The sequence below is a fragment of the Nyctibius grandis genome, chromosome 9, assembly GCF_013368605.1.
Source record: "Nyctibius grandis isolate bNycGra1 chromosome 9, bNycGra1.pri, whole genome shotgun sequence".
Classification (NCBI taxonomy): Eukaryota; Metazoa; Chordata; class Aves; order Nyctibiiformes; family Nyctibiidae; genus Nyctibius; species Nyctibius grandis.
The window spans coordinates 15,213,116-15,235,129 of record NC_090666.1 but is presented as its reverse complement, the minus strand read 5'-3'; the positions used below and the strand labels follow the sequence as shown (position 1 = coordinate 15,235,129).

Genomic DNA, 22,014 nt, shown 5'->3' with positions numbered 1-22,014 from the left:
GGTTTGCTCTATTGCTATTGTTTGATTCTCTGAAGAGATTAAGGTAAAATTTACAGCAGTGTATCAGAATACCATTTTCAGTTGTTCTGGCTTTTCATATTGTCCTTTACTTCAGGCAGGTTAAAGCACTGCTACGTGAACAAAATCCTGAGCTCTGCTGATGAGATCTGTTCATTGTAAACAAAGATATGTGCCCCTTAAAACTCATAAATCTGAGGATTTCTTTGCAGCTCCTAGGGCCAGTCTCTCAGTGGTTGTTTTGGTGCATGTTCATCACAGAAAATAGCTTCTGCTTCAAGGTTTTTTGATATTAAAGGGTAGCTCTTGCTAGTGAACAACAGTAAAAGTAAGGGAACAAACTGCAAGGTCATATAGCTGAGGAAGCTGGTGACATAAATCAAACCAACGGAAGAGCCATTTCAAAAGCTGGAAGTAACTGTGTATGAACACCAGACATCCTGCCAGACATGCAGCTTCTGTTGTCCATATCTGTGTTTCTTTTAGGTCCACAAAGAGTGAAGCAGTTGCTGCTGCCAGAGAAGTACTGCTTCTTGTGTCTGCCCCTTTCATATGGCTGCATCTTTCTCATTCATAGGGCAGGCAGCACACTGAACATTGGAAATCCATGGACAGCTATAACCCCAGCGGCTGCTTGGCTTGGCTTGACAGCTGAGCTGAAGGAGTATTTTGCTAACTTCTTCTGTCTTAAATTCATGTCACTTTGGGCTGCCTTCCTTTTGCAGGCTAATGTACTATCACATTGATTTCTAGGCAGCCAGAGGCCTGGGTTCATGTGTTACTGTGAGCCAGTTTGTACTGCACACTCAAGTGTATTCTTATTGTTAGGGTATTTTTCTTCATCATCTACAACATTCTTGATTCAGCAATTATATACTTGCTTGTAAAAAACAGGTTGCAACACAGCTTGATTTAAGTTCTAATTGTAACGAAAACTATTTTCAAATCTATTTTGTAAATATGAAAATTATTTTCCTGTAATTAAGAGAGTTTGCAGCCAGTTTTCCTGACTCTTGAAAAGAAATGTTGATTTAAAATATTATAATGTCTGGAGCATAACAAAGTGCCAGATTAAATTGGCATCCGTAAATAATGTAGCAATACTGAAACGCTTGTACTTCATGGTTTACTAAAAGCTCTGGGAAATCAGAGATTTTTATACTAGAAATGGTAGAACATCTGAGGAATGGGGAGCTATGAAAACTGTAGTGATTTATTGTTGCTTTATTTATTTCATTTGTGAGGAGTGGTTACTGAAAGTAATTTGTACTGTAAATTCTCTGTGGTTGTTATATGTGGCACACACAGCACAATCTTTTTTTCTTTAGTTCTGTTTAAGGTGTACTGCGTAGACCAAACCTATACAACTATCCGGGTGCCAGTGTCTTCCTCTGTGAAAGAAGTGATCAGCGCAATAGCAGATAAGCTGGGTTCTGGAGAAGGCCTCGTCATAGTAAAGATGAGTTCAGGAGGAGGTACTGTATTTGCATCATCTTAAACACTTCTCACTTAAGGTGAAGCAGAATGTCAGAAGAGACTGAAAGACTAATTCAGTCAAGGTTTATAATCCATGTGCATGTTTGGCTGGTACACAGATTCTGTCTTAGAGGCAAGTCCTTTCACTACTGCAGGCACAGACTGGAGCTCATGTGGGAGGCAGGAAAAATGGAGAAGCTTGTGTATCTGCATGCTACAGAGCAGAGCTACCCCAAGTTTCCTTCACTGTAAGACTTACAAGAGTTTTTTAACAACAGAAATAGGAGGTAAGCATAGATAATGTCAGGCTAGACATACGAGTCAGCAACAGCAGAAAACACTGCAGTGTAGACATTCCAGTAGTAGTCACTACCATTCTGGCCGCTCTTGTCCATGCAAACCACTACTGAGCAACTTAGTGCCAAGCCCACTGACCTAGTGTTCGCAAAGGGTCAGGAGTGAGCCACCCAGTATAGGCTGTGGAAATGGGAGAGTAACTGCAAGGTGAATTCTGCTGGAGAATTGATGTTGCTGAAGAGCTCTGGTTGAGTATGACTGTGTGGACACACACAGAGCTAATGAGAGCTGTGTTGGAAGGCATTTTTGCAAACAGTGGTGCCTACCAAAAACAGCTCACTTCCTGAGGACTGGCACCAGGCAGCTCTACTTTTTGCAGTTGCAGCAATTTTTTATTGTCAGATTTGCTGACAGCCAGCACATGCTGGAAGACACTGTTTTGTAAGTTACTTCATTATCTTTTCTTTACCTGTGATGTGATGCTCTTTTAGAACTGCTGTAATGAGATTTGAATACAGTTGCATTTCATCACCTCCATATGCAGTTACTGTCTTCCAAGGCAATTTCTATTAAGAACAGCTCTCCAAATGCTTACAGCTCAGAGAAGAATGAATGGAGTCCTTAATTATGGCAGAATTTTTGCAGTAGTTTCTAGAGATGGCAGCACAGGCCTCTTGACCTGTCTGTGCGGTTTGGGGCTGGGATTCTAGCTCTGTATGCCAGTTCTGTAGGAGACTGGTTTGGGCTGAGCTTGTTGTCACATTTCTTCAATAAAGAGGTTTGGGCTGAGCTTGTTGTCATCTGTTTTGTATCCTGGACATCGGTTTACTGTGCAAAATTTATTCCCAGAAGGGTGATCTGTGCAACTGTTGAATCAGTCCTGCTGTAAATTCTACATATATATAATAAACTGTCTTTTGTTTCACGTTTACAGAAAAGGTTGTGCTCAAACCTCATGATGTTTCAGTGTTTACAACTCTCAGTGTTAATGGACGGCTGTTTGCTTGCCCACGGGATCAGTTCGATTCATTGGTACGTATGTATATCGTTCTCAGGAAGTTCAGTTCTTCAGTTTATTTGAACACTTGGCCCTTTTAGCATTATCAATGCTTTAGCTAAAAACTAGTCGAAACATTCACAACAAAGGGCTTGTCCCACTGCTATGGGATGAGCCCTGAAATTAAAACAAGGTAATGTTATAATTTCCTAAACCAATTTACATGACAGCACTTGATCCCAGTATTCTCTGTGTCACACTGAGCATTTAGGAAGAGCTGAATATTGTCACTAAGACATGCAGTAATTCCTGATTACAGAATTATCTCCTCAAGGCCACAGGTGTATATTCTTCAAGATAGATTAAAGCATTCTAGAGACTTGATTCCAACAGTAAATTCCTTAAAATCTTATATTTCTCAGCCCCAGAAAATACTGTGTCAAAATCTCAGATAATTCTAAGTACAATCACAGAAAATATTCCTGGTAGAAAGTCTGTTTTTTCTTAGGTAGAATTGTTCTGAAGTACTTAGGGTTTATACAATAATTCTAACAATCTCCATGGGGTCTGCTTTTATAAAGTTTTATTTGACTGTAGTTTTTGTTCCTTCTATTTCATTAAAAACAAATGTCATTGCCAAGACGTGTCAGCATGAAAGCTATTACTTCTAGCCTTGTTTCAGCCTCCTGTATGCTTTTAGCAAGCCACTTAGTATGTATGCCTGATTTCTTTTATAGAGATGGTAAAATCTATGCATTGCTGCTGCTTTCAATTTAGTAACCAGGGAATGCACATCCAGCATATTGTAGTTCCATGCAGAGCTACTTTTGTTCAGTTTATTAAATTCTGGTGTTCCCTTAAGGTTAATTAATCCTGCCAAGTAGATACCCTCATGGGGCATGCTACTCTAAAGCAGGGGTGTTGCGTCAGTACAGCTATGCTGGGTACTTTTATATGGCTCTGCGTTGTGGAGACATAGCTTTGGCAGCAAATTGTCATGACTTTCTGTGCCTTTTCCCCTGTGCTGTTTACCATGGATCAAGTACTTTAAATGCTACAGGGAGCTGTAAGATACAGGGCTGCAATGTGCTTGTTTTCATCAACTGGACTGACTTCAGCAGGAATTAGAAACACTCAGCACCTTAAAAAAGGTTCTCAACACTGCGTAACAGAAAATACATTCCCTTACCAGGTGCATTTTTTTTCAAAGCAGTATAAACAAACTGAATAATGGTACAACCTTACCTGCCTCCCAGTTTAATCCTTTCACATTCCAATTTCTGGCTGCTGCCTGTGCATGTACGTTTATTCACATTACACTTGGTAATTCCCATGTGAAAATTGTTCTGGGTTAGATGAATTTTCAAATATGCAATGAGTTTACATCTAAGTGCTTCTTTCCTAGGCTTGGAAAATATGTGTTTGTTATGGTAACAGCTATGTTGTGTTTGTCTCCAAATAGGGGAAAAAAGCCCTTCTGTCAGTCTGTGGGCAATTCTCTTTCCACAGATTTCCACAAATTAGGATTTTCTACACGAAACTGCTGTACTTTTAATTCATACTCTGTCTTAAACTAACAAAATTTTGTGTTTGTGCAAATCTCAATTCAGAGCGATGTGCAGGCTGTTATAAGATTGATGGCTGTCTTGATTTGTTTTAGGTAATACTTTCCTTATATACACTATTTTTTAAAATTGTAGATGGAGCTTTTAAGGTAATAATGCCAGTGGTTTAGTTTAATAATTTTTAATTAGTTTGTACTATGATGGTATTTGAAAGACAAGTTTTCCCTAGAGTAGAAAGCAAGAACTCAAATAAAGCTCCTGCATACTGTGTGTTGGTGACAGAGTGATTTGATGTATTAATCCAGTCAGTCCTTTTTCTGTTGGTAATATAATATTCTTATATAAAAGGGGATTCATTTAATAAGCTCATTTTGTATATTGCAGTATGTAAATATGGTCTGTTAATCTTGCAGACTCTACTGAGTTTGTACTCAGAAAGGAGCCTGCTGACAGTTCCCTGCTCCGTAATTATCTAGCAAAAACCCTGTGAGAAATTGAGAAGCTTGTAAGTGAGCTCCACTGCCCTCTCCTGGAAACAAAACAATTCAAACCTGGGGTCACGGGAAGCTTTACTGATGTAACGCATTTGAATTTGCAAGAGTGTTGTTTGTTAGTATTTTAGCAGCGCTATTTCAAACACTTTGACCCTAATATATACAACAGACTACTTCAAACCTGACTTGATCTCAAGCCATGTTTTAAATCTCTTTTTAATATAAGATTTACTTGTGTGCAGAACTGTAGATCGCATCTCATTTATTCAGTGGTATGGAAGTGTCTTTCAAAAATGTTTTATGCTTGAATGATTTAAAGGATTCTTTCGCATAAGACTGTGTGCATATAATTTTAATTAGCATAGCCAGGAGTTTTGCAGTCACAAATAGTGCAACCTTGTAATGTGAAGAGAAAGTATGAGGCTTATTTTATAAATTATCAGAAGATCTTGCGATCACTGCAGATTTCTGAAGTATGGCAGATGTAATAATTCTCATCGTTAGAATCAGTAATTTGCAAACGTATTTGCCTTGCGCTTTGTGGCCTGGTTATTTGTGTATGTGGAAAAAGAAACTGATAACAAAAGCTTTGTGGAAAGACCTATGCTCCTAAATACACAGACATGCTTTAGTTAGCACAATGTGTGTTGAAGTATTTATTTCTGGCTTCAAATTTTAGAACAATGCTAAAAATAACACACTGAGAACAGTCTGTTTTATTTCCTTACAGTGCCTCTGAAGAGCTTTCAGAATTTTCCTGACTATCCTGTGCATAGTGGATACTGATTTTGCAGAGGGCTTCTCATAATGCCAGCCTGTGTTTAAAAACAAATTTCAGTTTTACTATTAGAAACATGCTTTGGAAAGTGATCACAGTGGAAAAAAATCATCAGAAACATTATGGAAGAAAATTACCAATCATGCAGTTTAGTCTAATTTCTAAAATATTTTTATACCATGTTTCCATTTGTAGGCACCATTACCAGAACAAGAAGGACCATCTACTGGTACAGTAGGAACATTCGAACTGATGAGCTCCAAAGACTTAGCACATCAGATGACAATTTATGACTGGGAGCTCTTCAACTGTGTGCATGAGGTATGAGGATCTATCTATTCAGCAGATTAGAATCTGTTAGAAAATGTTTAGTTGTACATTGTAGGTTTGTGCATTGTTTGCAAACCTTTCTCTAAGCTTGATTTTCAAAGATACTACAATAAAGCCACCTACAAATTTTGAAAGTATAAGGCATTCTTAATTTTATAGGCAAAATACAAAAATAAAGTTAAACTTCTCCTGAACATGTGCTGCTTATTGAATTACTTTTGTATGTTTTAAGGTATTAAGCTATTTATACATAGTCTGCAGTTACGCTTTTAGTATGCCTCAGCTATTGTCTACTGGATTTGCAGCCTGAATCCTTGTCATCTGTACAGCAATAAACGTAAACTGCAGAGCAACTTTCAGGCTAGATACTTACCTGGTCATTCTTAGCCTCTTTCCTCTGTCCAGAAGATGAGATTTCTAAAATAAAAATCCCAAACTTTTTTCTTTTTCCTAGCTGGAATTGATCTATCACACTTTTGGAAGGCACAATTTTAAAAAGACCACAGCAAATCTGGACTTGTTTTTAAGAAGATTTAATGAAATTCAGTTCTGGGTGGTCACTGAGATTTGTCTTTGCTCTCAACTCAGCAAGCGTGTTCAGCTGTTAAAGAAGTACATTAAGATAGCAGCCCAGTAAGTATACAGTCATCTGTGAGCAGGAAATGAGGTTCAGTATAGGCAATTTGTTGTTATTTTTCTTTTTTATTTTCAGACAGCCCCAGCAGTAGAGGTTAAAATGTTCTCTATTTGGTAATTCTGTCCATTTCCTTATAGGGCTGTATAGAACCCTGTTAATATATATTCTTCTTTCCTGTCCTACTCTCCATTGCTCCTTGATCTGTGATCTCTTAGGGCCATGTTTTCACATCGAATTTGTGAGTAAATATATTTCAGTTCATTAGGAGAATCCTTCATTTACCCTTACATGCATTAGCAAATATTAATATGTGAATTGGTAAATATTAACAAAACTGAGCCTTAATTTTCCTGAGAACAGAAGTATTTCTGGTGCTGTTCAGGAAGACCGTTCTCAGAATTGCCCCAAGTGGGAAAACCAAGAGGGGAGAGCAAAAAAGTGTAGTATTGAGATGACGAGGCTCATGTTGCCTTCAGTTTGCTTGGGATATTTTTCTAATGCTTTTGTTTAAAAATGCAACAATATGGATGTCCTTTTTTGTTACTAACTGCGGGGTCTGAGGTTGGATAGCATGCAATTCTTGCTGTCTTCTATTCTTTTATTCGTATTAAAACTGAAGCTTTTTGGAGCCTTCATGCCAAAGATGTTGGCCTTGACTCCTTATCACTGAAGTCAAGGGCAAGGGTGTGACTGAATTCAGAGGGAGCAGGGGCATGCCCCTGCCCTGCATAGCTACAGTTTTTATCACTGTTACCCTCTTCCTTCCTTTCCAGTTCATGATGTTATTTATTGTGTTCATCGCTGTCTGAACAGTTTGCTGAGGTGCGCAGTGAGGAACTGCCTGTTCAAGCGTTTGTCTGCAACTTTGGGCATTGTGACTACAGGCCTTTAGGCAGTCGTACCGAACAAAGAAGTTATTGCTTGCAGTTAAACCACGAGTTTTAACTTTTTTGCGTCATTAAATGTAATTGTGTGAAGGAAGAGATTACTATTACAGCTGTGATGCTGCCCTCCTCCCAGTTAATAATTCCACATAGCTGAAATCAGTGTTCACATCAAAACTCTGCATCAGCGTGCATCCCTCCTCCGGGAAGGGTCCTGCTCTGCAAGTACCGACCTCCTCCTGGGAACGGCTCTGGGCCCTCCGGTCGGATTATGGTTGGTCGAAGCTGAAGCTTTTCAAAATGTAGTGGTGGGCATGCAGGATCAGGTTTATATTCAGAACGGGGGACGGAATTTACCTTGTTAGTTTCCAAAAATATATATACTGCATATTCCATTATCTCATTCTGCAGAGCGAAACCAGGAAGCAAGCCGCCGGTCTGGCGGGCCGTGCCCAGGAGAGGGCAGTGGCACCCACACACAGGCGCCTCGGGGTCATTTCTAAACTCAGAGGCATGAAACGGGAAAATGTTGAAATGTGGTAAATTAAGATACAATAGTAATTTCCATAAACACTTGAAATCAAGTATCCTAAAAATTACAGTTAAATATCTCCTTAATAAACCACCCTAGCCCGTGGGTTCCTCAGTGTCATGGGTTTAATCCTATGCTATTTACAACAGCTTGACAACCTCCTGTTTACTTCCATGTTTCTGGTATCACTACAATGCTAAAAATAAATAGCTAAAAGCGGTCTGCTCTGCTGAGTCCTCTTTGTCTCCTAAAAGCAGAGAAATCCGAAGCACAAGATTTTCCTCCGTCCAAACCGAGCGGGCAGGTTTAATTGCAGCCGCTGGAAAGGCGCTGGGAAGTTTCACCAGGCTGCTGCCCTGTGCGCAGCGCTGCCATGGTAACAGGAGCTACAGTGTGCGGTAAAACAAACACAAAGTGCACCGAAGTTAGAGGGGAGAAAAAGCCAAAGAATTGGATCAAAAGATGCAGGCCCAGGCCTTGAAGCAATTATCTTTGAGGAAGTTTTGCTTGTGAAGATCCTTGAGACCTAATAAGAACTTTACCCTACCTAGAAGTGCTAGACTCATTAGAAAAGTGTTCGGGGAGAACAGCTCAGTGCTGCACTATTAATCTTAGGCATGACTGGTGGTAACGAGACGCCTTGCACGTACCGATTTTCAAAGATAACTGTTACCGAGAACCCTGTTTCAATTCTGTGACAGGGAGCTCAGACGCCATCACGGAAGGGACATCATTTTGTGTCTGCCACCTCACACACCCTGTGATGTGTGCTCCCTGTCTGTGTGGGCAAGCACAGGGCCAAGTGCTGGCTCCAAGTGCTGTGCACATGTGCTTTCAGTTCCAGGAGCTGTTGTTGCCTTTGCATCTGCTGGGAAAGGATGTAGAGGTTACCAGGTTCGTCTCTTTTCTCCAGCCATTGTAGGATTAAACTTTCAGACAAAGGGGAGAAGTGAACTGTATTTCCTACAGTGAGTTCTTCCCATATTAATTGTATTAGAAAGGCCTTCTAGGACGTACTTGCACATACTCTTATGGATATCCACAAACCCTGTTTGTATATATTTCCTCTTTGCAGATATACTTACAGGCTATTTAGAAGCCTTATTGTGTGTCACTATATTCAAGACAATTTCATTCAGTTTTTGAAAATCATTCTTCCCATACACATGCGTATGTTATAAGCCCAGGGAGCCTGTACGAAATTTTTGAAGGGTGTGTGTTTACAGGGAAAATGCCAAGATGAATATGCTCGTGTAAGTACTGAGAGATTTTAACAACGTGTGTTTGCGTTGGAGACAAGAGCGTGTGCGTGTTTGTGTGTTCACAATCCATACTAACAGGAAGATTTTTCCAATACAGTCTGTTTTGGGAGGCAGAGGGACCTCTGCTCTGAGCACACTGTGGTGCTTTGGAGGATCCACTTTCTGACATTTGACAGGCAACATATATGCAGTGGAGCCACGCAGCACTGTTTCTCCTTCCTTACAGTGGTCCTCTGTCTGGAACTGAGCTATTTAGTGTAGAGCCTGTAGAATTTACAGAATATTTGGTGTAGGATGTCATACATACAGATGGATTTTAACAGGGACTTCGTCAAGTTACAGTGCTTAACAGGGTATTTGGCAAAACTTTTTCTTTTTAAAATAAAATATAGATTCAAATTACATATTGCAGATAAATTTGCAGCTGACTACTATGTTTGAGCACTACTGCTGTGTGGTACGAATTATTTTTACCATGCCACAATTTATTCTCAATGTCACAGCCCATGGACAGATATCCCTTTCTGGATTTAGTTGTGCCTGGGGAAGAAGTTATCACTGACAGACTATCCTGGCTGCTTTTCATCCGTATCTCCCCTCAGATCCACTAATGAGGCACTCCCTGACCTGCTCTAGTCAGAATAAGTTGGGGTAGCTTTAGCATTTCAGCTTATCTTTGCTAGCCTTGCTCACTGTCCCTAACCTGATGTGGGAGAATTTGTATGAGCAGCTCTGCCAGGAGATCTGAGGGGGCAGCAGTCTCCAACAGACAGACCATCAGATAGGAGAGATCATTTTTTCACACGCTCAGTGTTCACACAGTGCAGACACAAGTGAGGCCCAGATCTAAAAGACTTACCCACTCGATACATTGAGTCTGGTGAAATGGAGGGAGAGAAATAACAGAATAACAATAGGGTGATGTGGCAATTATGGAGTGGAACAGTAGGATATGATGATTGTAATAATTTCGTCTGGAGCTGAGGATACCTCAGAGGAGCTAAGATCTCCAGCACTGAATTAAAGAATCTGAGAATTGTAGCTTGGATCTTGTGAAAGTTTTCTTGGTAAACATCAAAAGAAGCAGACACTGAGGTTCTGAAATCAGATGCTGGCAAATCAGTTGTGAAAAATAGGAAATTATTTGCAGGAATCTAGCGAGACACAGATTTATGAGATACAGGCTTTGTTCTCTCTCTCCTTTTCCCATTGAGTCAATGAGCCACCTGATGCAGTCCCAGCTGAGCAGTTGTGCAGGCTGTTCCTGTCAGATTGTGTCTACGCCTGCATATGGTGTGTTGGATCTTCCACAATACCCATTTACATGTTCCAGTTTTTCCTGATGGGTATCAAAAGTTCTCCTTTGCATTAGGGATGAAGGGTGACCTAGAGCTTCTAGTGCCTAGGACCTCTTTAATGATGCTGGTAACAAATGGCAGATGGTAACAAATGGCAGTTTTCTGCTTGAAACATCCTAAAGAGTTCTGGAATCTACAAGTACTAGTTAGAAATCATATACAGCGAGAGAGATCACTGACACACAGGCATTTCTAGACAGCTGGTCTTCTCCCTGTAAACTGCGATGAAGATTGTCTAGGGACAGCTTCCAGCATTCAGTAGCTGTTCAGAAGCTGTCAGCAAGTTCTGCAGCAAATGAGGTTGTAAACCAGTTGCTCTCACTGTTTCTGGTATTCCCTGGGACTGAATTGAGCCCAGTTTCAGGACTGTGTTTCTGGGTGGGGAGAAACTTCAAAGACTCTTCTAATGTCCTTGCAGAAGCTGGCAGCCAGGGAAGTGGAAGCAGGAGGTCATTTTAGGAGGGAGGGGAAAGGAGCCCTCAGCGTGCGGTGGATTACTCACACAGTGGTGAAGTGGTGTGCCGCAGGTGTGCTGGCCAGGGCTGCCCAAATTCAGTCACGTCTATGCTAGGTGCCTGGGTTCAGCCCTCTTAAGTTTGTCACGTGTACTTCTGCCCTGACTGATACATACAACTTAAAACCTGCCCCTTTGTGTTTCAGCTGTAAAGAATACAAAAATCTGAATTCCTTTTTCGCTATTATTATGGGACTGAGTAATGTTGCTGTGAGCCGTCTCTCATTAACATGGGAGGTAAGTCTTAGCTAAAATTCAATTCCAAGAGGTTTGACTGGGATTTGTGCTTTTAGTTAGCAAAAACATGACTTGGGCCTTTATTATTGATAAAATTAGATCTGCTAATTCACCTCCTGAGCAGAAGCCTTTAGCTAAGGCTGGCAATTTTTATTAGTAAGGCAGTATACCCATAGATGTGTTGAATGCTCATGAGCAGTTAACAAGAGTGACAACAGCAGCTTCTATTGATGAGCTAAACTGCCCAACAGGATGAGTGATTTAGCCAGTTAACCTCTTACATCAGCCCATCCTCTGACTTTACTGATCATTTAGTGAGATCACTCCGTTAGATACTTCTGTAAAATCCATCCTCTATTTATACATATTATTTTCTGATCCCCATATGGACTCTGTTGCCCTATTAAAATGTGAGTTTGTCCTAATCAGTTCTGGTTTTCTCTCTGACATGCATTCCTCTGCTTACTATCAGTTTGGTCTTCATTCTCAGAGCTTCCACCTTTTTCTGTGGCTTTGCTCTTTTGTATGTGAGTATATAAAATGGGTGCAATGTCCAGCAGGGTGAGGTAGTAAGCACATGTAACCACTAAGAACATACTGGTTGTCAAAAGCATGTATTTTGTTCATTAGAAATTCAAAATAGTTAGCATGACTGAGGTCATTGATGCAACTGAGACCAAAATTTGAATACCTTTAAAAAAGTGCTCTGAAATAGGAGATCAGACTAAGACATCTGAGAAGACACCAGCCCAATTTTCAAAAGTACGTGTTGCAAGTGGTATATACAATCAGTGCTAAAAGCAAATATTTGCAGATCAGTTTCTCAAAATAATGACCCTTCATTTGTGGCTACTGAGAGGAATAGTTGGGATAGCTGAGACAGTACAGGAGTAGTACGAAGAGAGAAGAGGGAATTGAATGTATATACTACATGCAGCAATCTGAAATGGGCACAGGGTCTGAGCTGGAAGGGCACAGATCATTTGTAGGTATGGGGTATGAACCTGAGTTCAAGGAAATGTCACACTCCGGTTCTGTAGACCAGTCAGTTTATCAAGAGAATCTCTGCAGCTTGATTTTTAGCCAGATATATATACAGAATACACTTAAAACCAAACATGTCAAGACCTGATTTTTGCTATATTATCATGCATTTACATTAGTTGCATGCACAAATTAGATATTTGCAGGTGCAAATGTCCAATTATACCACTTATTTCACAAATACCTAATCTGTATGCATATGCAAACTAGGCACATAGTTGTTCACACACATCATTAAAAATTAGGCCCTTGCTGTGGCACAGTGTAAATACCTTGCTAGGGTACACACTCCAAATGTAGAAAATATTGCAAAAAATAATTTCTGCGCTATAAAGTCTCTATTAATTTTTAATGTTACCCACTGCCAGTAGTAGTCTGATTTAATCAGCAAATACCGAGAAATTTTGTATTAAAACTAGAAAGCTGACATATTCTGAGTGTGCATAAAACATTACTGTGATCTCTGAAACTAATTTATAACATATCTTATAGTCTTTATAGTAAAAATATTTAATATGTATAACATAACATGAGGGGGAAAGAAGATATTTGGTGAAGCCCATCTCGTCCCAATCACTCCACGATCAACTGACCATGATTTATTTATGTAGGTATTGTGGACTGAAAAACTATTCATTAATTTATGCCCCAGAAAGCGGTAGAGGCCCTTGGCTGCTGAGCACGTCAAGAATTTGAGCAATAGTTGATGATACATCAGCATGAACAAAAAAAACCTCCTGGAAATGCCCAGGCATGGATTTGAATGTTGCAAGGGCAGTTCATCATAAGTATGAATAATTAAGCTGAGCTACCCCTACGCAAGCAGTGTGTAAATTATATTTTCAGATAGGATATAATCAGGAATGTCCTGAAACCATTGACTTGAACTTTCACTTACATTCCGAATTCAGTGATTCCGATGTCAGCCAAACAAAAATCTGAATCTAAACATCCCAAAGGAGTAAATTCAAGTTGGGGTTTAAATCAGGATCCAGGTTTCATGGCTGGTCCCGTCTCTATTTATAATCTGGTTGCTAGGAGACATGCTGTATTTTAGATTAGCACATTGTTAGAAATATCTGGCAAAAAGAGCACTGTCCTGACTCAGGGCGTTGTAGAAGGAACTAGCATTTACAGTAAAATTACCACACAAATTTGATTTAATTAAGGTTTGCTATTTTTGTTTTTATTAACAGAAACTTCCAAGCAAGTTCAAGAAGATCTATGCAGAGTTTGAAAGCTTAATGGTGAATGGCAATAGATCCCTTATTCTATGCACAATCTGAGCTAATTCAGTTTCTGAGTAACTGATTTGAATTCCTTGATTCAGAACATTTTATATGTCCTTGTTTGACTTTAAGAAGTTTATGATCCCATTTTAGAGCTGCTAAAACAAGTATGTATGACTAATAAATTATACTCTTAGGAACCTACTCTGAGAGAACTTATGTACCACTCTAAGTTAATCTGGGAACTCAGAAAAGCTTTATCACATGTTTTCCGATAGTACGTATGGGAAATTATATTTTCCAACCTGGATTTTTCCAGGCAATACATTTTAGTGTTATAACATATGCAAAACTGGATCTGCAGCTGCAAGGAGGGAGGAAAAATGTGTGGTTCCTTTTATGAACAATTTCTTTGTAACCATATCTTACCTTGCTATTTTGCATGAAAAATGTTTTGTGTTTAGCGGCTGCATTCTCATCATGTAAGCTGTATACGAGAATGATAAAAGGTGTCTTAGTTTGCAGATGCACTTTTAAAGCCCCAGGAGAAAATAATGATTTTAATAAATGCCATGACATCTAAATGAAGGCATGCAGTGTCTCAATACATATAATAATACGTATTAGTAATTATTTGATTTCTCTTTTTTTCTTAAGGATCCATCAAGAAACCATAGGGCCTACAGACTAACTGTAGCTAAATTGGACCCTCCAATAATTCCTTTCATGCCACTACTTATAAAAGGTAAGCTTGGATGTTACCAGAATTATTAACTTGAAAGCTATTTGTCAGATATTTGAAGAATAAGAGTAGCAGCAAGAAAAAGCAAAAATCAATCTCAGTGTGAGGTATGATCTTTTTCCATTATAAAAGGCATGACACGGAGACAAGAAAAACTGCTTTAGTACATCTGAATATCATACCTCAATTTTACTAGTCTCAGAAATGCTGCAAATTAAAAACTAAATGTTTTACTTTTATAGCCTCTTTGATTTTCATAAGAGATAAATAAAATGTTCTGCTGTTTTGTATGGCAATGATTCACTAATGGGCTTTTATGTGGCTTGTATTTCTGTACAGACATGACGTTTACTCATGAGGGAAACAAGACATTCACTGACAACCTAGTAAACTTCGAAAAAATGGTATGTATGACATATTTGAAATGAAAATTTTAAAAGACCTCCTTATTAATCTCTTCAAGAGTGAACTTCTCAACGACAACTTCCAGGGCTAGAGAAAGTGAAGGCAGGACCAGGAGCTGGCAAAAAATAGTCTGGGTTGTGCACAGTGCCTGGGACGTCTGGGTTTCTGGAAAACCTCACAGAGGTGTAGAAGAAACTGCCCACTGAGCCATGCACAGCCAAAATGTTTCCTAGGAGAAGCAGCAGCAGTGACAGGACACAGAGCTGTTAGAGACAATTTTTAACAGCCAGTTTGGGACCAAGCTGTGATTTTAACTGCTGTTTCTTCAAACAGGACTAACTGCCTCAGGCTGGGATAGTTCTGCATTGCTCCTCAGAGAATGAAAGGAGCTTTAATACAGAACATGCACAACATCTTATTTTCTTCTTTCCTTTAACAAGTGAAAGGAGACTTCTGTGACTTGATTGCTTTCATATTGGAAAGGGGGATTAATGACAGAAGGCTAGATTATGCTCAAATTTGATTTGTTTTAAATCCTGCACGTAAGCTCTCATCATTTCAAACATCGTTGACAAAAACTGCAGGCAGACAACTTCCCATGGCAGAAATCTCAACTGAAACTCAAGCTTCTCAGCAGTTAGAAGCCGTTTTCTTGGTTGCTAAGGCCATGTTCTTAATTAACGTGGTTAATGACACCTGCATCTGTGAACTAGGGTTAGCCAAGCCCAGCTACGAGCAGCTGCAGTGCAAAACCGAACCTGACTTACTGTTCCAGCAGTAAAGCTCCATTCAGCAGCCATGCTAGAGCATATCTACTCTGGCACCTATATCTGCTTGTTCTTAGTAGTACAGTAACTAGAACCACTCCATGGTTATTTCCACTGCACTACAGAGGAGCTTGTCTTACCTTCTGAGCACTGATACTGTGGAGGGGGAAAAAGGAGGACTTTCAGCTCTTTAGAAAACTTCACAGAAAAGTGATCATCACTCTGAGTGAATTCTTCTCTTAGATTTTAGTCTGTAGCTCCAGGACATCCTCTGTCCTAGGGTGAAAATACCTCTCTACTAAGCTGAGACTTTTTTGTGGGTAAATGGTAGTGCTAATGCCTGAGTAAGGGCCTGACCTCACTTTGCAGTAATGACATTCTGTAATTGCATACGCAGACTGTGTTGCCATCTCCTTCCAAAGGCCTTGAGACTTCTCCTTGCAGAAACGGACTTTTTCCTGGATTGCCTGTTCTAATTAGAAAGATAAATATATATATTTTAGTGTAGATAGTAAATATTTTGGGGAACACAAAGGGATCTCAGCCTTGGCTGGAGCACCTCCAAACCAGGAGGGATGGCAGCTGCGTTGCTATAGCCATGGCTACGTAGCTGGCTCCATGTTCTCCACCTCACTTGGCCTGCTTACACCTCCTGAGCCAGAAGAGCCGGTACATCCGCAGGCCTCGCAGCCGTATGCCTCAGGCTCTTCTTTATGCCTGATTATGTCTAAAAGCCATTACAGGAGGCAGGAGCTCTCCTGTGAGCACTTGCCCATAGACAGAAGTTCAACCCAGGCTTGTCATTTAGGAATGGTTCTGCACCACTCTATGCCACAGTTTGGCACTCCCAAGGCCAAAAGTGAATTTTATAGCAGCTTAAACTGATCTATATCTAGGCTGCTGCAGGTCTGCCCTTTTCACCCTAGTTTGTACATTGCCTTATCTTCAGAGTATGTTATCTTCAGAACAAGGACTTACTAGTAGCACCCAAAGGTTTTAATAAAATTTTATACTGCATGAATGTAGCATCACCCATTTTGATCAGTAATGTGAGCTTTGAGCATTTCCTTTAGGAGGGGAAAGTGAAGAATCAATTAATGTATTTTTGATGCTATATATTTTTCGAAGAATCAATATAATGTGTCACTTGCTCCACACAACACAAAGGAGATGTTCTCCTTTCTCAGTATTCTAACCTTTCTTCAGTTTAGTGCTCTATCTAAAAGCTCATTCTGCTGTTTCTCCAGGCCTTACTACATGTATATCTTTATGGTTTTAACGTTCTTCACTTACTATTCTTCCTGGTGTTTTTACTGCTTCTCTCAACCCATAGCTCTTCAAAGCAACGTGTATTCAGATTCCACCCACATAATTCATTCAAATCCTAATGTGGACCTGGCAGTTTTTAGCTTTTTGCATGTGTCATCAGGTCAAGCAAAGAAGAAAAGCCTACTGTTAAACCTCAGTTACTACCGCCTACTTGCGTTAAGCTTGCAACTGTCATATCGACACATAATTGCCAGATATTAACTAGTGAAGACAAGACCACTCAGCCAGATAACTCTCAGATAAATTCAGCTCTCTTTTACACAAGTATAAATTCAAGGTAAATCTGTGATGTTATTCTGCTCTTTTCAGGAGAAAAGCAGAAACCAGATTTCCTCACAGGAATCATGTCCTGCCATTTGTTCTTTCTGCCTGTTTGTTCTGCTGCATGATATTGTGTCACAAGCAGATGGAGACACACTGAATATTGCTGGAGCCAGTCTTACTGATCTGTCTAAAGTATCTTCCTTCTTTTGGAAAATGATTTCCTTGATCCATCCTAAATTTGATGTTTGCTGAAGTTTATAAATAAAAATATCTAGGTTGTTGCCACTGGTGGTGCCATTTGCCACCGGAGGAGCTGAGTCCCTCCATCTCTCATGTAAGCACAGTGATGAAACCGAGAACAGCCTCTGGCATCATGTCTGCATTCTCACTACACAGCTCTGATCCCGACAGCTGATGTGCTGCTGACAACTTTATTCCTGTAACTGGCAGCCAAAAGTAGAAGTTTGATCTAGTGGCATCTCTTCAGCTGAAACAGCTTCCTTTAAATCTTCTATGTTTTCTGATGTTTCTGTTATTATTTATATTAAACGATGCATTTTAAAATGCACAGGAGCTGTCAGACAGTGCCTGAGCCAGGAGTTCGCCGAGTGCCAGGAACAGTAAGGCCTGGTTTCCTAAACGTTTGTGTTTCATGGCTGCCTGAGCTCTGCTCAGAGCTTTCCCCGTGGCTGGGGCATGTCTGGTTTCTTCATGGCTGGGGAATTCTGTGTGAATAGGCTTTTGTCATAACATAGGAACTTGCACTACAGCCTTTTCCCTGAAGGAGACAGGAGAAGAGGGCGCTTACACGATCTTTCTCACAGAAAATTGGTAGGAGCTTTCTTATGTTTGAAAAGTCTGGGTTCTTTTTCAAATTTGACAAAATTATCTAGAGGAGAAGAAAAAATGTAAAAGCCCTTTCCTAGAATTATGTCTTGCCAGGGAAAGAAGAGAAAGGAAAGTGAGGAAGGCACTGAGCATGACTCTCCTTAAGGACAGGCAGTATTTCATACTCTTGACCGTTTACTGATTTGCGCTTTTTTCAAACCTCAGCTGCATAATCCTGCTACTTCTGACTGCTAGTATAGTATTTTGTATCATAGAGAGAGGAAGATGCAATCATTCGGGAACTTTATCAGTGCCATTTCTCACAATATGAGACAGCCTGAACAAATATCACTTACGGTGGGCACCATCTCCATGTCGCACTTACCAGCATATCTTGGAAGTGGCACCTGTAGAGGGAGCAGAAGTCATGAACGAGCTCTGAAAGTGCTGACCTGCCATGACAGCACAATGGCAGTGCCATGATGCTGGCCACTGATGCTTCTTTTTGTCAAGCTTCTTCACCCTCAGGTGGACATGAGGATTAGAGAATCTGCACATATTGGTTTTTCGGGTTTTGTGGAGATGAACAAAAGGGAATTCACACACTGATCCTTATGCAAAAAAGGGGCAAACATTCTTTCATTTTTGGAACATAAAGAATATGCAAAAATGGTGACTAAAAGCCCTTAGTAGTTTTCTATGGCATATATAAATATTTATAACATTTAGAAACCTGGGTTTGGAATGGAATTAGAAGATAATGTGCTGGCCTGCTGCCACTATTCCAGACTGCATAAAACTTGAAAGGGTATTGTTGTGTATATATAGCATGCTGGTAGTAGCCGTTGCTTGTTATATTATGCAGTTGGTTCTGTTTCAGAAAGATCCAAATTTAGGTTTGTATGGCTTTTCGATAGTGGTCTTTCTTAGCACAGTGAGTAAACAGGTTAATTTTTGCAGGCATTAACTAGAGGTAATCCTCTATTTGAAGAAAAATTGTAAGGAGCTGGCAATTAAAACTTCCATCTGAACATTTTCTCTGTACGTGTTTCCAGTTTTCTTGAATCAAAAGAAGACAATCCAATTTATCTACAAGATTCAGGGAAGGGAAATTCGCTTGTGCTTTATATGCTGTTTTTCTGTTCAATTTGCACCTTCCAAAGAAGAGATCTTTTGAGTTTATGTTAGACAGAACAACAGGACTTGGAAAAAAGCAATGTGAAAGGAGCTCTTCAAGGACACACAGTGTTCCAGAATATCCCCATTGGGTTGTGATGCTGTCTTCTGGCCACAGTTTCTCCATTTATTCCACCTTAATATCCACTTCCTCATTCCTTTGTGTTTCGTTATTGCCAAGATACTTCTGAATGCACAGATTGAATGAGATTATCCTCAGGAACAGGCAAAGTAACTCCTTAAAATGAAGCCTTTCAGCCAACTGAAGGAAGCCAGGCAGTTCAGCCTTTAACCAGAAGTCAGACGGGTTCATTGCCACTTTGGTTTTCCTTGCCTGGAATAGCCCATATGATGAGAAATTTGGAAATAGTGAAAACTTATTAAAAACCTTCGCTATACACAATAATTTTGTCTCTCAGGACAATACAGCATTACAGTACTTATTCTGAATGCATGCTTTTTTTCCAGAAACCAGTCCCCACATAAAGGGAAAAAAGAGTAAAATGATTCTACAGAACACACTTCTTTTGATAAATCTAAGTTTTCACGTAAGAAGCTTAATACTAAACTAATCTAATACTGAGCCTACAGTCTAGCTCCAAAGATCCTTATGAAATGAGGCTTCAAAACCTAAACACTTACAGTATGAAAAATTAGGGTGTGTATCAGCACATAAAGCACACTAGCTATCTTCATAAAAATGAAGTGTCCTTAGCAAATCTTCCCTTGAAGTTAGATGCTCTTGAAACTTCATCAGGTTTGCTGGTCCAGTTCAACGTTATGGTCTCTCCTTGAAATAGTTATTTTAGGGGAGTACTTTTTGAAATAGTATAAATCAAAATAGCAGCATCACTTAACAGGGGCAAATATGAATCCATAGAGTTATGGAACATTCATGTTTACATGTTCATGTTGTTTTGATTTTCATTTGATTGTGTTAGACTAGAAGAACCAACACTGTAATATGCAGTGCGTTCTGTTTCAATCCAGTATTAGAATGGATGCTTATCTTTTGAGTGTTTAAGAGGTGCCATTGAAGTCAATGGGGCTTATACACATGCTTAATGCTAAGCACATATGAGAATGTTTGCAAGTAAAGTGCCTTAGAAAATCTGCCTAACTGTAATGGCTTGAAGAGGTATGAAAATTAACATAGGGTAAAAATGATTCTTACTTGAAATCTACTTATTTTCCACATGTAAATATGTATGACTTTAGGAACAATATAAGCAGACCCATATCCAAATTCCCTAGATCTTCTGGGAACTTGTGTTTTAGAATTAAAATATTTTAGATGAGTTTCAGAATAGCTACATTTCATTTGATTATACAATGTGTGATCCACAAAAATGTAGTACATGATATATCGATAGTGTTTGCAATGCTGACCACCAGCCATACTCATTTTTTGTATGCTTGCCAGTGCATTAAAATGTCTAAGATTATTCAGTATGCGTGTAAGGAATGTTTTGTATTGGTGCTTCCCACTTCTGGAATGACAGATTTCACAAAGGTATTTTATTTATAACATCATTTTCTTTTAAGATTGTAATTGCGTATGAGTTTTGAGGAGCGTGTGCCCTAGGTTTTACTGTTTACTAGTAAGAATTATATCATTCCATTGTGTGAGGGCTTATGACTAGCTTGTTAATCTCACACAAAATTTCAAGACGGTATGAAGCAGCCTGGAGAGAGTGTGCTGTGTTAAAATAGGTAGCTGTGTTGTAATTGTTGGACCGTGTTAAAGTGCTGGAACAAACGTTAGACTCTGATTAGGAATAGCATTTCCCTTCTCTGCTTTTTCTTAATCTAAGAAAAAGAAACTGAAACAAATTTTGTCCTTATAACAGTGTTTGAATCAATCTAGCTAAGGAATTCAGTTTTACTGCTGAAGTTTCAGTTTATTTGATATTATGCAGAACAATGAATTCTACCCCTGCACTGGTGGGTGTGTTACCTGTGTGGTGCTGTCACACAAGCCAGTTAAAATTTTGCAGTCCAGAACTAAATCTCAAATGTTTTGCTTTATGGCTTACACTCATTTCTGTTCTTAAAAACTATAGTGAAATAGCATCTGATTTATCAGAGCAAGATGTATTGATTAATATTTTCTTATCTGAGTGAAATGATGGCTTATTTACTGAAGAGCAAGTGCAGCCACGAAGGACTGAAATGACTTCTGCTTTTTTTGTGAATTGCCAGTAGAAGTGTCCACCAAAAGTTAATCCACTTTTCATGTTGGGTTACATACACTTGTGCAAGCTAACACTGTGTTACAGGTCTGTTTGATGAAACTTGCCTACAGGGCCACAGTTCTAGCGGTGGCCTTCTCACCTGTGAATCGAGCATACGTCCAGAGGGAATCAGTGAACATACATGCTCATTTTACACTGTCATTTTCCAGGAGGGCTGCATTTTAAAGTCAAACTCATATGAAAGGGGAAACTCTTTAATTGCTGAGTATGTTCCAGAAATGGCCTCGCTGTTAGGAACTGATGGTCTTAAAATTAAAACGTGTACATACTCAAGGTATTCTACATGATACTCCTTTTACTTTTTAATGTGGGAAGATGGTATCAAAGAAATGGACATTGAAGGGGCTGATTTTTATTCTTAGTTAAGGCCTTTTACAGCATCCAAGCAAGTGAAAGTGTTCTCTGAGCGCATGTAAATTACACTCATGCTCATTTAAAGCCTGTGTAAATGCAAATCACACCCTACATATGAGAGTATCAGCATTAAAATTATATTTTCATTCATATGACTGCTTTTATTGGCATGTGTCTTCACACTCAGGCACAGTTAGGTGCTTCGTTTAAATGATGATGAAATACAGTGCTTGTTCTCTGAT

The 22,014-nt window shown here is 39.5% G+C and overlaps 1 protein-coding gene across 1 annotated transcript in view; it reads left to right on the top strand.

The window, feature by feature from the left end:
- Positions 1–22,014, top strand: part of RAPGEF4 (Rap guanine nucleotide exchange factor 4) — a 159,295-nt gene that overhangs the window by 135,556 nt on the left and 1,725 nt on the right. Inside the window, exons 22-29 of the mRNA XM_068407340.1 lie at positions 1,347–1,493; positions 2,726–2,823; positions 5,821–5,946; positions 6,410–6,588; positions 11,289–11,379; positions 13,620–13,670; positions 14,310–14,397; positions 14,734–14,798. Coding sequence (XP_068263441.1) covers positions 1,347–1,493; positions 2,726–2,823; positions 5,821–5,946; positions 6,410–6,588; positions 11,289–11,379; positions 13,620–13,670; positions 14,310–14,397; positions 14,734–14,798 — 845 coding nt within the window. The remainder of the gene's footprint in view (positions 1–1,346; positions 1,494–2,725; positions 2,824–5,820; positions 5,947–6,409; positions 6,589–11,288; positions 11,380–13,619; positions 13,671–14,309; positions 14,398–14,733; positions 14,799–22,014) is intronic.